Here is a 16,686-nt window from a genome sequence, read left to right as displayed (position 1 = left end):
CATTTTATTACCAGTATGAAAATTTTGATTAATATTGTCAATTTCTGATGTTAGGAAAATACATTTCGGGCACGAATTAACGGTGCATTTAAAAAATAACTTTGCTCCTTAAAACGAATCATTTGCGCATTTAAAAGAAATTACGCATTGAATAAACATATTTATATTAAATAAAAAAAATGTTACATTAGTATGAAATGAAAAAATGTTTCGATCATTTAACAATTAAAAAGTGCGCGTAGCTAAATTTAGAATTGAAAAACTCGCATTATTTCAACTACAACAAATTTCCAGTTTAATAAAAAATTCTCAACTCGTGAGTTATTAAGATTAAACACCTATTAAATAGAGGGAGTCAACTTGGACGGTTGCCGATCCTATACGCGAGTTTTTTAATAGGGCTGGACCCCAGCGCCGTGTCCATACAAACGTATTAGAATTAATTGTTTTTTTGATTTTTGATTTATTTGATTTTTTGATTAATCAAAAAAATAACAAAAATTAAAACATACCTATGGTGGATATAAATAGCATATTAAAAATAATTTCTCTAGTGCCATAATTGAGGAAAGGAGAAGTCTAATACGTTTGTATGGACAAGGCGCTGGGGTCCAGCCCTCTTAATGCTCAGTGTAAATGCGCATTTCAATCATTTTAGGTTACTTTGTATTTTTCTCTTGTGAAAGTGCCTTGCCAAGTGCCTGAATTGGATATTAAAAATAAATTAAGCTTTGTTAAGGGATTACGAATATATTCGTGCGGAATGTCTCTAGTCGTTTCATTAATTATGATTCAGTTGAATTAGAATCGATTCAGTGAATTATTTATGTGATACGTGAGACGTAGTGCGGTTTCATATTGTAGGCATGGCAATATTTTGCGATTATAGACACAAATTTAGAAACGAAGTCAATTCCCGGTGGAGTGTCGTAAAATTCACCAGCTAGCTTAAACTTTTAGCCTTGACGTTAAAAAGTCGTGTTGACATGTTGAAAAGTCGGCCTTTCTCTGAAATTGCGACTCGCCTATACATTATAAAGCGTACGGCACAAGTTCACATTCCATTAGATTTCGTTAATATCGTTTTTAATTTAAAACGAGATAATAATGGGGATGAAAACTTTTAGCACGCTAATGTTGACACTTCCACCGTAATGTTCATTAAAACGTGAAAGCTTACTGGGTAATGGGGCGTGAGCCGGCAACGTGTTAATTTGGATTAATACATTAAGGATGCCACTATGTTAGAATATTCTAACAATAGCATTCATTAGCTCATCGTATGATTGTGTAGAGACACGAATTTTTAGCATCTAATAAACAATTTCGATGAATTTAAAAAAAAATTATGTACATGCATATAATATATAGGTATATATAGGTATGTACATTCTACTTTACATACCTGTACATAATATATAGGTATGTACAGGTATGTAAAGATAGCACAACAATTAAAAACTAATAGAAAATAACAAAAATGTTTTTTAATTCAAATATAAGATGAAAAATACGAAGCCAAAAAACATGAATATAAAAATACAACATCAAATTAAAATTTATTAAAACTAAGCATGGAGCAAGTTTCCACAGATGCTTCTTTAAGATTTGTGCGATGATGTATGTATTTATGTTAGTATGAACATATGTGGCGGACGTGTAGACAAGTATAGAGATTTCAAAAAACAAATTTTAGAATATCAGGAGTATACGTTATGCAATAGGGATGTGACATGACGACCGATCGTGTCGAGGAGACGCTGGGAAGTAGGGTAGTGGGTAAGCGTGGTAGCGGTGATGTGGGGGGGGGGTGTGGAGCGTCTAACATGTGCTCCTGATATTGAGCACCTGACATGGAGCGTACACACATGCTCACATCCACGAAGACACACACACACACATTAATTCACCTATTTTTTTACAGAAACCATCGCGGGCATATACACAATAGCTCATGTAAGTTTCATCGCAATCGGTCGAATGGTATAGGAACGCATACCTGATAGACAGACAGACAGGCAAACATTGATTTTTTTTTTACTAACCTCTTCTTATTTACATATGTATGTATATACATATGTAGATATAACTTTATTGTAATACGTTTATCAATTCCTTTCCGAAGCTACCCGTTGAAATCAATGGGCACAAAACTAGTTAAATTATATTTACTGAAATATGTCAGCATATACACTATTAACTATTCGCCAATATTCTGCATCTATTCCGAATTTTGGAATATATTTAGCATCTATCGCAAAATGTGAAAAATACGTGTCTCTGTATTATATTACCCAAGCAAATACAGCCGAAACGATATTGCTTAAGTATTATATAATACATGCATATATTATATAATACATACATATATATATATATATATATATATATATATATATATATATATATATATATATATATATATATATATATATATATATATATATATATATATATATATATATATATATATATATATATATATATATATGTACATATATAGGAATTATGCGTTGCTTTGGGCAAAATATATTGTGTTTGTACCTGAGAAAAAATGGTCAAGAAATAGGACAGAAAATAAATTTAAGTTTCTGCTCAGTGTTATTGGCCTTTTGATTAGAAAATGGTTAATATTCTGTAATAATTTCAACATCTGTGATTATGGAAAATGAAATTGTAAGCATGGAAAAGGTTTTTCGTAACGCATGAATAATATTTCGAAGTCAGCATTGTGTTTTTGTGAAGTCAACGACATCATTATTCAATTTGTAAAAAAAAGTTTACCCTTGTCCGCAAAACTGACCTAACTCCGCAAAAAGGGTCGCACCCATTCAATTCTGTCAGTTTTCTCAAACGACGAAATTTCTAACAATATTTCTTCTTTGAATTTTTTTCCTTTTGAGGAAAATATGGCGCTCAGATTCGTTACTTTATATATACACTAGCTGTATTACCCGGCTTCGCTCAGTGTTTATAATATAAACCGCTTAAACATGACTAAGCTAATTTAATTAAAAAAAAAAAAAAATTTAAAAATTTAAAAAAAAAATTAAAAAAAAATTAAAAAAAAATCTAAAAAAAAATCTAAAAAAAAATTTTAAAAAATCAAAAAAAAAATCAAATTTTTTTTTTTGCCTTCTAGGGCTTCGCCCTCGGCACCCCCCTGAGCCTTTGCCTTTTAGGGCTTCGCCCCTCCGCACCCCCATGATTAAATGCCGTCTAGGGCTTCGCCCCCCCTAGTTAATGCCTTTTAGGGATTCGCCCCCCGCGCCCCCAAGATTAATTGCCGTTTAGGGCTTCGCCCCCCTTAGCTAATGCCTTTTGGGGCTTCGCCCCACCGCACCCTCATGATTAAATGCCGTCTAGGGCTTCGCCCCCATGATCAATTGCCGATAAGGGCTTCGCCCCTCCACGTCCCCATGGTTAATTGCCGTCTAGGGCTTCGCCCCCATTATCAGTTGCCTTTTAGGGCTTCGCCCCTCCGCGCCCCCATTATTAAATGCCGTTTAGGGCTTCGCCCCCCTTAGTTAATGCCTTTTAGGGCTTCGCCCCTCCGCGCCCCCATTATTAAATGCCGTTTAGGGCTTCGCCCCCCATAATTAATGCCTTTTGGGGCTTCGCCCCTCCGCACCTTCATGATTAAATGCCGCCTAGGGCTTCGCCCCCCTTAGTTAATGCCTATTAGGGCTTCGCCCCTCCGCGCCCCCATGATTAAATGCCGTCAAGGGCTTCGCCCCCATGATCAGTTGCCGTTTAGGGCTTCGCCTCATAAGGCTGCGCCCCCTTCGGGGCCCCATGCGGCTAAGCTCCATAAGGCGGCGCCCCATAAGGCGGCGCCCCATAAGGCGGCGCCCCATAAGGCGGCGCCCCATAAGGCGGCGCCCCATAAGGCGGCGCCCCATAAGGCGGCGCCCCATATGGCGGCGCCTCATAAGGCTGCGCCCCATAAGACAGCGCCCCATAAGGCTGCGCCCCATAAGGCGGCGCCCCATAAGGCAGCGCCCCATAAGGCGGCGCCCCATGAGGCTGCGCCCCCCTGCGCCCCCTTTGGGGCCCAATGAGGCTGCACCCCCTTCGGGGCCCCATGAGGCTGCGCCCCCTTTGGGGCCCCATGGGGCTGCGCCCCATGAAGCTGCGCCCCCTTCGGGGCCGCATGCGGCTAAGCTCCATAAGGCGGCGCCCCATAAGACTGCGCCCCATAAGACAGCGCCCCATAAGGCTACGCCCCATGAGACTGCGCCCCCCTGCGCCCCCTTCGGGGCCCCATGGGGCTACGCCCCATGAGGCTGCGCCCCCTTTGAGGCCCCATGGGGCTGCGCCCCATGAGGCTGCGCCCCCTTGCGCCCCCTTCGGGGCCCCATGTGGCTAAGCTCCATAAGGCGGCGCCCCATAAGGCGGCGCCCCATAAGGCGGCGCCCCATAAGGCGGCGCCCCATAAGGCGGCGCCCCATAAGGCGGCGCCCCATAAGGCTGCGCCCCTAAGGCTGCGCCCCATAAGACAGCGCCCCATAAGGCTGCGCCCCATAAGGTTGCGCCCCATAAGGCTGCGGCCGATAAGGCTGTGCCCCATAAAGCTGCGCCCCCTTTTGAGCCCCATGGGGCTGCGCCCCATGAGGCTGCGCCCTCCGGGCCCCCTTTGGGGCCCCACGGGGCCCCATGAAGCTACTCGCGAAACGAATAAAACAAATCGGCGCCCATGGATCGAAAAAAAAAAAAAATCGAATCACGTGTTCGATGACGTCACCGATCTACGGACGACGACGACCAAGGATATTTACATACATACAAAGTCTCTTTCCAAATTATAGATTACTAGCTGTATTACCCGGCTTCGCTCAGTGTTTATAATATAAACCGCTTAAACATGACTAAGCTAATTTAATTAAAAAAAAAAAAAAAATTAAAAAAAATCAAAAAAAAAAATCAATTTTTTTTTTTTGCCTTCTAGGGCTTCGCCCTCGGCACCCCCCTGAGCCTTTGCCTTCTAGGGCTTCACCCCTCCACGCCCCATGAGCAATTGCCGTTTAGGGCTTCGCCCCCATGATCAGTTGCCTTTTAGGGCTTCGCCCCTCCGCGCCCCCATGATTCAAAGCCGTCTAGGGCTTCGCCCCCCTTAGTTAATGCCTTTTAGGGCTTCGCCCCCCGCGCCCCCAAGATTAATTGCCGTTTCGGGCTTCGCCCCCCTTAGTTAATGCCTTTTAGGGCTTCGCCCCTCCGCACCCCCATGATTAAATGCCGTCTAGGGCTTCGCCCCCCCTAGTTAATGCCTTTTAGGGCTTCGCCCCTCCGCGCCCCCATGATTAAATGCCGTCTAAGGCTTCGCCCCCATGATCAGTTGCCTTTTAGGGCTTCGCCCCTCCGCGCCCCCATGATTAATTGCCGTCTAGGGCTTCGCCCCCCTTAGTTAATGCCTATTAGGGCTTGCGCCCCATGAGGCTGGGCCCCCCGGGCCCCCTTCGGGGCCCCACGGGGCTGCGCCCCTTGTGGCGCCCCCTTTTGAGCCCCATGGGGCTGCGCCCCATGAGGCTGGGCCCCCCGGGCCCCCTTTCGGGGCCCCACGGGGCTGCGCCCCATGTGGCGCCCCCTTTTGAGCCCCATGGGGCTGCGCCCCATGAGGCTGGGCCCCCCCGGGGCCCCACGGGGCTGCGCCCCTTGTGGCGCCCCCTTTTGAGCCCCATGGGGCTGCGCCCCATGAGGCTGGGGCCCCACGGGGCTGCGCCCCTTGTGGCGCCCCTGGCGGGGCCCCATGAAGCTACTCGCCTTGCGCCCCCGCGGGGGTGAATCCATTGAAACGAAAAAAACAAATCGGCGCCCATGGATCGAAAAAAAAAAAATCGAATCACGTGTTCGATGACGTCACCGATCTACGGACGACGACGACGACGACGATGACCAAGGATACATACAAAGTCTCTTTCCAAATTATAGATTAGAAGAAGATAGAAGATAAGATATGTACGTAGTAACAATAGATGAAGTTTTGTGATCATGCGAATATTCGAACTCGAAATTTTTACTAATTAGAACTCAGAATCGATTACTAATCACGTTTTCATGATCTAGAAAAAATGTGTGCGTGTGTGTCTGTATATTTTGGGGATTTTTTGAACAACGTTAATCCTATCGAACTGAAAATCAGTATCAGTTACTAAAATTCTTATTGACACGATGTAAATTTTTTTCAAATTTTTAAGTTGACTGGAAATGGTACCTCCCCTTATAGGTGTCCTCTTTTTTTTAAGTTTTTGAATTCAATTATCTCCCAAACCGCTCACTAAATCGGACTAAAATTTTTTTACATGTAATAGAAATAATAATTTTTATAACTTTATGTTTTTTAAATATTTTTATCTGAACCGGAAGTAGTACATTTACTCTGGAGAATCGCGGTTTTTTATGTTTTTCTCAGAAACTTTATGGTTTATTGAACTGAAATTTCATATCTAAATGTTTAAGAGTAATATCAGGTTATGTATAAAATTTGGTAAGCATCCCTCAACCGGAAGTGGCAGTTTACTCTTGTTCGATTTTTCTTCCACTATTTTATTCGACCTCTTAAACATATGTGTTCTTCACGAAAAAATTCTTGTATCAATGTGATGAAAATAAAAAAAAATCACTAAATTTAATAAACCGGAAGTGGGAGTTTTTCCTCTTAGAAAGGTCAAAAATGTTATCGCCTGGATTCTGTCCACACTTCTGAACGCATTAAGCTGAAAATTTATATTTGTATTATTTATGTACTAACTTATAGTTGCTAACGTTTTGGTCAGAATTCGTAAACTGGAAGTAGTATTTTTTTTTAAAACAATATTTCATTATTTTATTTTGACCTTCTAAATTGATATTTATTGTGTATAATAAAGATCGCGATTTTAAGTAAAAATAATTCACTAAATTTAATGAAACGGAAGTGGGATTTTTACCTCTTAGAATGGTCAAAAATGACGTCTTAAACGAAGACCGTGTGAAACGTAAAGGAGGTTTGTAATAAAAATATTGTGCCCACTACTCTGTCCACACCCCTAAACGTATCATGTTGACAATTTATATTTGTACTCTTTATGTACTAACTTAGAGCTGATAAGGTTTTGGTCAGAATTCGTAAACCAGAAGTAGTGTTTTTTTTTTTAATATTTCATTATTTAATTTTGACCTTTTAAATTATTTTAACCTTTTTGATATTTATTGTCTATAATACTGTTATTGGTTTTAATTAATAAAAAAAAATTGAAAAAAACCGACAATTGGAAGTAGAACTTTTGTCTTGTGCATAAGTTTCCATACATTTGCGCTCATTTTGTATCGAAAATGCTGTCATAGTTATTAGTACTTCATAATCTGTCTGTACGGTTCAATATCGAACTTTGTTTTGTAACCTTCCTATATTCCTTATAGATAAAGTCAGGGGTTGTTCACATCCGAATTTTTTTAATATGCTATGTATTAAAAAAATATTGATTCTAAAGAGGAGTATCGAATTTCATACCTATTATCAAAATAATCTCTTGTGCGTGTATGCATGTCGACGTAAACGCCATTTTTGATCCTTTTTCAACATATTTTTCTTCAATACGATTTTGTTTGATCGAATTATTCCGTTGAATTTTGACGTATAATTTAACGTCTCAAATAAAAATTGTGATGACATAAATATACAGAAAATATGATACATGAACTTTTTTTTAGGGAAAATATTTTCACAACAGATCCATTTATTACATTTTATAAGAAGTTTATTTCAAAAAAATAATACAATTGAACTTGGAAATATAATGTTTCTATGCCCAAAAGTCTGAAGATGGTTTTATAAAACTTCAAATGAAAGAAATTATTAAATTTTTATATTATTTGTTGACGAAGAGCCGCTTCTCGCTTGCCTCTGTGAAGGTTGAGCAATATGTTTATTTTCGGCATGAATATATGAAAGAAGCGAATTTCTAATTCAGAGGAACCGAGCACTTGAAGTATTTTTCCCATCTGAAAATTGTTGCTGAATGTGAAAGCTCTTAAATATAAGCCTACGCGCTTTGTAAAGAAAATTTATGTCTTACATTTCTCGAAACATCCATGTTGATAACTTCTCAAATAAAATTCTTATCGTTTTGATATTTGGATTTTTCATAATATTTATAACTTAGGTGCTGGAAAATAAAACAAATTTATTTGATGGACGTTTTTATGCCATCAACCTAATTCAATTTATAGCGTAAGCTTTCAGTACCTATTTCCAAATTAAATTTCAACAATTTTAATAAGGTTATACATAATACACCGAATTCATTGTAAAACTTTTGCATTATAATATTTTCATTTTCATTATAATATCATTATGATATCTTCACAAAATGCCACAATTTGCATAAAATTGTCATATCGACATCACTGGGGTTTACCAAACTGCGACCTATAGAACCGCGAGTTGTTACGAAGTTGCGGATCGGTAGGTTTAACCCCAAAAGCCATACGCTTTCAACATTTCTCCCCATAACGAAATGTAATTATAATACATAAATTAAATATCCTACTATGGTTCAATTAAATAATTATTAACACTATCTTATAATTTTTCGGTTTTTGTCCATTCAAAACGAAATGAAATGAGACGTCATTCCTTTGATGATAATTGTCCTGATTTTTTTCGTTTCAATTTTCCTTCTGCCTTTTCTTTTCTTTTCAATCTGTTACTCGAAAATAATGAGATTGAACGAGAGTAGCTTCTATAAAATAGAATAATCTCTGCGGTGAATTATTCACAACTAAGTTGATAAAATCGATCAGATATTAATATATGTATATCACAGTGCATAATATTTTCAACAATTATGGTGAAGACATGCGAAAAATAATATTAAATTCAATTATACATTTCAACGGTTTAAAATTCAATTATACATTTCAAAAAGTCAATTTTGAAAAATATACAATTTACAATATACAAAAGGTAAGATAAGGTATACTAAAATATTTCTACCCATTGCATCGTTTTCCCCACTTTGAACTTTTGACCTGGCATACATTTTTTAGTAACCCTTAAGATGCCATTAGCTTCTTTTGAAAGTCACTTAAGCATAAAATATTTCACCTGTTGCTTAGAACTCAATCTACTTAGGCAACAAGTCACAAAACTAACATTAGACCTTTTCAATATTTCGTGAAATCGAACAAAAACTTGATATGCCCTGGACTTGAACATGACGCGGTTCCGAATGGTGCCATTAAATTGATCCCATCGAAAATTTATGTACGTAAAACATACGCTACCTGGTCCTTGGGGATGTTTCAAATAAATTATATATGGGCAAATTGATCAGTGGCTACTGGACTAATGAATAGAATATTTTCATCATATAATTATATTTTATTTGACTATTCTTTGAATGGAACAGGATTCGACAGTCAATTTTCAATTTTAAAGATTTCCAAATGCGACATTTAATTCTATCAAATTTTGAGTTGACTCTCCTTCTCCCTCCCTCTAAAACCTCTGTAATCAAAAATCAATATAAGTAAACGTCATGCAAATATATGTACATATATGTATATTTGCATGTATAGATATATATATATATATATATATATATATATATATATATATATATATATATATATATATATATATATATATATATATATATATATATATATATATATATATATAAATGTATATATATATATATGTATATATACATATATATATATATATATATATATATATATATATATATATATATATATATATATATATATATATGTACATATATATGTATGTACTATGTAAAATTTTATATGATGGTTAAAGTTGTATCGTGTTAATGTATCTTACAAATAAATACTTTTTTAAAATACAAAAATTGTGAGTTGGCAACTGTTAATTTTTCTCTGGGGCTTGAACAACAAAATTTCCGTTTTAAATATTATATTATATACCTTTAAAAATGTATCCTGATGATCTTTATCGCTAACTGAAAAGAACGCAACCTTCAAATCCCGAGAGACGTAATGAAATATCCGGCTCGTCTTAGTGTTTTTCTTACGTGAAAATAAGGCACAAGAATGCCATTAGGGATGTGGCTGGGACAAAGGGGAAAATCCCGAAGGCGCTATAATGTATCTGTCGCCTTGTGAATGTTCGCTATGGGAATTAATTTCGCCTTAAAACATACGCAAACACCCGTCACATTTCGTTTTCGACGCGTTATTTTGCTAACTTTCTCCGTTGCGAACTTGTAATTTTATTTCAGATTCACACTAAAAGCCACATCAACGTGATATTTTGCTAATTATATTGCTGTAATATTGTAACGTGTTCAGTAACATTTCACGGCTTGTAGCGCTGTATTCAAAAAACATACAGTGTATGCATGTAGTACGTATGTATGCCTTTATGAAACGTTTTTGTGTGAAATGGCGTCTACAAATTTAACCAAGTAAGCAATTTCGTGTTTGTTTAATGAGAATTGTATCGATGTTTATCTTTAATTAGCTTAGCTAGATACTTCTAGCCCAAAAACAAATATTGAACAATTTGCAATCAAAATTTTCCGTCTAAATACTTCGAGGGTATAGATTTCGGCTTTGAGGAATTTCGGTCCCGAGGTGAAATTAAAAATTCCTTCTTCCTTTTTAAAAAAACGATATACAAAATTCACTCTTTTATACGGTTTCTGAATGTCACATACGTCTTCTTGCTTTTTCGCTTTAAAGCGAGGGTTCCATTCACGCATCCTTCTTCACACACCACCAAGCTTTGTCGCTGAATACGCGAGCTATTGATTAGAACAGATGCCTTCAAGGATTTTCCTTTATTTACATAGGTATTTGAACATCAGACATCCATTTTAAATGGGATTTCTTATGAAAAGATTTTCCTGAAAAGCGATGGACACAAGCGAAAAAAATACAATTGGTATAATACCGACGACCCTATTGAAGAAAACTATACATATGAAGATAAATATGTAAATATATACGGGTATTGGATTACTAACTATTTTTTTCTAATTAATGATTACATTCGAATTTTTATTAAAATTTAATTTCATTTATTAGCCAGCAGTATGGCTCGGTAGTTGCGTTTATGTTTAGCAGCGAGAGGTTACCGGGTTCCATCCCGTGCTAGTCTTTAATACTTCTGGTCAGACTTGGATATTCGTGACTCCAAGTTGATCGTTTGTTATCAGAGTTTGCCGATTTATCTGATTTCATTGTTGAAACGGTTCCTCCATCAAATTGGCAAAAATCAGCCTACCCGCTATGTTACAAATATCTGAATTTTATTTATGTACAATATGTGAAAATTTATTTACAAGTCTTAATCCATAGATGTCTCTATGGATTAATTAATTAATTATTTAATTTTTAATTTCGTATTCTTCAGCCTCTCAAAATACACATTACAGATTTATGTAATGAAAACGCTGTAATGTTTGTAATTAATTGTCTTGGAAGGCGCATCTAACTGTTAGGCCTTTCCAGTATATATGTATGTAAAAAATAAAATAAATAAAATTTTATTTTCAACTTATGTACATATGTATAATATTTACGTGGTATCACAAAAAAAGTTTTTGTATGAAATCTTACTTGGATATTCTTTTATAAGTAATACAAATTCTAAAATGACCAGGTTGATAATGCCTGATCTAAACTGTCATGTGAATCAGCTCTCTGGGGGATTCCCCTTTAGGCCACCTATCCATTTACGGAAAATAGGATCACCCTCGACGCTTAACTCGTCCAATAGTGTTTTTTCTTGAACATACATAGTCTGAAATAAATTTCATTTAAGGAATTAATAAACGCCCCGAATTTGTGGCATATTTATATTATTATTGATGTACATCCCGAATAAATGTATTTAGATATTAAAATGCCGATCGTAAAATTTATATATTTCTTCGAAAACATAACAGGCTAACGCGAAGTATACAAATATGAAAGGTAATTTTCATTTTACGAGCAATAAAGGTTTGTAGATAACGTTTTTGCGTGAGAAAGTTAAATTACATTGCTAACATTTTTAAACATCATTACACAACATACATATAATATGATACAATGTTTTTAGAATCTTATAGCTATATTTATTCCAATTACTAAATAATAATGTATGATGCAATGATCTACGTGTATGAATATTAATCTTCATTACCAATAATGAGGTTGCATTTTTAAGTTTTTATTTATTTTGAATTTTATATAAATTGAGCCCACTTAAATATACAACTACATGACGTCCTAGGGTGGACGTTTTATTTTCTAGTCTCCAACCAATTTCCATGGGTTTCCTTTTGTTTTCCCGGAAGGACATGTCCGTGCCATACAACGACGGTCGCCCACGCTTACATATTATATTTTATGGAATTTTGCATGGACGTAAAAAATAAATATTCCCATATAAACTAATATAATATTTCTTTGCATTTATATTTTTTTTAATACGTTATCCTATTATACTATTACAAAATATGTAATACTATTACAAAATATGTAGAGTCAAACGATTGTCATATGATTGCAGCTATTAATGTTATTCAAAATTTTCGTCTTTGTTTTCAAATTTATTGAATGTCTGTTTTTTTACACTGTGAAATAATATTATATTGCAGTTAATTCTTTAAGCATTTTCGGGGGTCTTCTTGGGATCTGCCCAAAAGGCAGCTCGTTTGCTTATTCAAACTTTAGACGAAGGTAAAACAAACAACTTTCGGATTCGAATGGACCAACTGAAATACGCAGAAACGTTGCGAACCTTTTCAGAATTTAAATTTTTATTTCAAGAATCCTAAATATAATATTATTTCTAGACAGCTCAGGAACCTTCGAGAACAAAATGAAATTCATACATACATGTACATATGTACATAGTACATATATATATATATATATATATATATATATATATATATATATATATATATATATATATATATATATATATATATATATATATATATATATATATGTAAAATATATACGTAATTCATTTTTCTTTTCAAAGTAAAAACAAGTTTCATATCTTTATTTTAGTTATGATGTTAATAAATGATAAAAAATATTTTATTTCTTTATTTTACACAACGTACATACATTGTAAAACTCTTGTTAAAAGCATCTTGTATGACTCACAAAAAGCTTTTAAAAATTACCAGAACTGAAGTGTCTTAAAAAACGTTCCTGATACACAAAGATTCATTCATTTTGTCATTGTCGTCATTGTTGGAATAAAAAAATATGAAATTTCCTTTATTATAGTCATTAAAAATACCTTATGTAATTTTTTTTGCTTATATTCGCCGCCATATTGTGGACTGATTGTAAATCAGTCGGCAAACTAATTATTATTGTTCAAAGCATCAACGGACTACTCTTGATACTAACTACGGTCCAAATTAAATGTCAATGTCGCCTCACAAGATGTATTGATTTGTTCGTTCAAGAATACGGGATCTGGCGTTTGTACATATGTATGTTATTTATAAACGTTTGTATGTCCTTAAAAATAACCCAGCCTATTTATATATAGGTATATTGACACGAATAGTCTTAGCGGTATCACGACGGTCTACGGACAAAACGTCTAACAACACAATATCCTCGACAAAATGTTTACACGGCATAATGCTCACGGACCAAATTAATAAGCGACAATATTCACGGACAAAATGATGCATTGAACATACTCTAATATTATGTAATTCTGTTGATTGTGAAAAGCATTTACAATTGACACTGAAAATAATTATAACGACCAACACTTTAAATTAAGTGGTGACATAGTAGGTAGGAAGGATTTTTAGCCAACGGGAACCGTTTCAACAATGAAATCAGAGAAAATTGGCAAACTCTGATAGGAAATAGTCTGACCAGCAGCACTGCAGATGTATTCAGAAAAATTCTTTTCAATCGAGGTCAGTTCATGGGATCGAACCCGGTGCCTCTCGGTGTTGAGCAGAAGCTTGACGACCGAGCTATGCTGCTGGCTAATATGTCAAAGAACGTGTATGAATTTTCTTCACCACGCGTTTTAGTGAATTCTTATACTTTTTACTTAACTATGTCTTTTGTTAAAAAAGTCGTTTTTGAACGTTTGTATGAATATTTTGTGTATGAATATTATGTCTCGTTATAATTTTTTTCCGCGAGCATTATGTCCCGTAAACATTTTATCCGTAACCATTTAAGGTCTGTTCAAACCTATCCAGCACGACCCGTATCCTGTAGGTGTCATGCAAGTGCGGATAGTATTCTTTGGTACATTCTATATGGACGCGCATGAATGCGTAAATGCGCATGCGCGAATGGAGTATGAATACGTTCATATAATGTGCCAAAGAATACTATCCGCACTTGCTTGACACCTGCAGGATACGGGTCGTGCTGGATAGGTATGAACAGACCTTAAATCGTCTTTGGTTCCACAACAGTCGATAATGACAAAAACGAAGGAAACAAATTGAATACTTTTAAGCGCAATTAAATAAGTCAAAAAATTCATACTCCATTCGCGCACGCGCATTTACGCATTCATGCGCGTCCATATAGAATGTACTAAAGAATATTGTCCGCACTTGCATGACACCTGCAGGATACGGGTCGTGCTGGATAGGTATGAACAGACCTTTAGTCGTAGATGTTGTGTCGTTAGTCATTTTGTCCATAAACGTTTCGTCGTGAAACCGTCTGAACACGTCCGAACTTGTCTCAACTTTCAAAACGTTGCAATACTATTACTACTGTTAAGTCTTATATCTGAAATACAAACAATGAGTTTACACTTTTTTTTTCATACAATCACCATCGTTATGTGTATCCTTACAATCATTAACCCATAACTATTTGTTTCAGGTCCATCTCGTCTGATTCAAGTAATGCTGCCACTAGTGAGACGTGCTCGTGGTCGAATCGTGAACGTAAGCTCTTGTCTATGCCGTGCCCCATCAGCAGTTCGCGGAGTTCACTGTGCCTTACTATCGGCATTGGAGGCTCTTTCGGCGTGCCTGAGACGGGAGCTACGCCCCCGGGGTGTAGACGTAGTGGTCGTAGCCCCCGGAGAACACACATCTGGAACAGCCTGGCTGTCAGACGCTACCTTGGTTGAACAGGCACGTGACATGTGGCGGATGCTCAGCGACGAACAAAAAGGTGTCTACGACGAGGACTACTTCGAGAAGAGTTTGAGATCACTGGAAAAGTACACCAAGGGAGAGGTTAATTTCAACCGATTTTTCACATATACATATGACAAATAACAACATTATTTTATTTATGTATGTACATACATATATATACTGATGAAAGCCAATATCAGATGAGCAGCCTGGATTTTTTGTTAGGGAGGAGTGGGGAGGGTTAGTCGTGCTATATTGGATAGTGGACTTAATTTTAAAAACATTATAATGTTGTGTAGGGGTGGGTTCGAGATCCAAATGATAGGCCAAAGTCGCTTCACAGCATTTATTTAACCACTTAATTGCCAAGCGCGCACCAGCGCGCGCTCTTTTCTGTTTAAGACTATGATTTGAAATTAATTTCGGTTTCTTCACAGTGACATCTAAAAATGTCCTGTAATACTAATGAAATTGAAAAAAGTCAATATTTTTCCTTAGTTTGTTATATATTCAAGAGGTAGTGTCAAGGGTTGACACTAAACACAAATATAAAATAATCGAATCGGTGTCTAAAAACGCGTGACAATTAAGTGTTTAACGATTAGGGAGGTCCACATGAAACCACCGCTCATCCCAGAATAATCTGATCTACCGTGTGTACCTCCTTATGAAAGACAAGTTGCTCATCACAGCTTCCCCGATCCATTAATGTGTCTATTGTCTAGGCACTTATAGGTTTACCCTGGAGAGTCCATTTTTTACGCATTCACTGACCAAGGTCTGTAAGAACTCCAGCGTATCCTTTGTTTGGGCACTTACTGAGTCACGTTAGCTTAATCTGGGGTCTCTATTGTTCACCCACGAATGCACTTTGACAGTGGATACTCTCTTTCATTTTCCCACGTTACAATATTATGTATATAAAACTAGTAGCCAGGTGCACCGTGTGAGAAAGTCCAATTGGAGGGCTTGGCGGTAAAAAATGGTAAGTGACATTTGTCACTTTTGGAGATATTAAAAAAATAAGTTTTTAAAAAATTGTTTATCTGTATGAGTAATCCAAGATAGCAATTCCATCTTTTGAGAGAATTTGAAATTTACTATTTTTTGTAGTAAAGATCTCTCGCTAGTTTTTTCCACGAAAAAACTCATTTTAATAATTTTGGCATTTACCATTATTTACTGCCGAGCCCCACAATTGATAGACTGCGAATGCATATACGCACTGTCGTTGTAACTTCTGTATGTACGAAAAATCGTCATACGATCGAATCAGTGGCGTCTGGTCAGATGCTGAATCTCTATCGCACAGTTCATAGTTGCATGTGTACGAAAAGTGTTTCATAGAAGCGCTAGGGCTGCTCGAAAACACTCCTCACACACATGCGATTATTTACTGTGCGATAGAGATACATACAGAATCTGGTCAGCCGGCACTGTATCGAATAGTGTGATGGAAAATAGCTACATAATAATATATTAATGAAGACATGAATAAGATATTAGAATATGAGAAAATAATATTGCCCTTACACGAGATGTTTTTGTTTTTTGATGTGATAGAAAACTTTAT

The 16,686-nt window shown here is 36.6% G+C and overlaps 1 protein-coding gene across 1 annotated transcript in view; it reads left to right on the top strand.

The window, feature by feature from the left end:
* The window catches only part of LOC143909473 (D-beta-hydroxybutyrate dehydrogenase, mitochondrial), a 33,354-nt gene that overhangs the window by 15,386 nt on the left and 1,282 nt on the right, over positions 1-16,686 (top strand). Inside the window, exon 5 of the mRNA XM_077427469.1 lies at positions 14,851-15,212. Within this exon, the coding sequence (XP_077283595.1) occupies positions 14,851-15,212 (362 nt within the window). The remainder of the gene's footprint in view (positions 1-14,850; positions 15,213-16,686) is intronic.

This window comes from Arctopsyche grandis, chromosome 3, assembly GCF_051622035.1.
Source record: "Arctopsyche grandis isolate Sample6627 chromosome 3, ASM5162203v2, whole genome shotgun sequence".
Taxonomy (NCBI): Eukaryota; Metazoa; Arthropoda; class Insecta; order Trichoptera; family Hydropsychidae; genus Arctopsyche; species Arctopsyche grandis.
The sequence above is the reverse complement of the archived record's forward strand: the minus strand, read 5'-3'. Positions and strand labels throughout refer to the sequence as shown.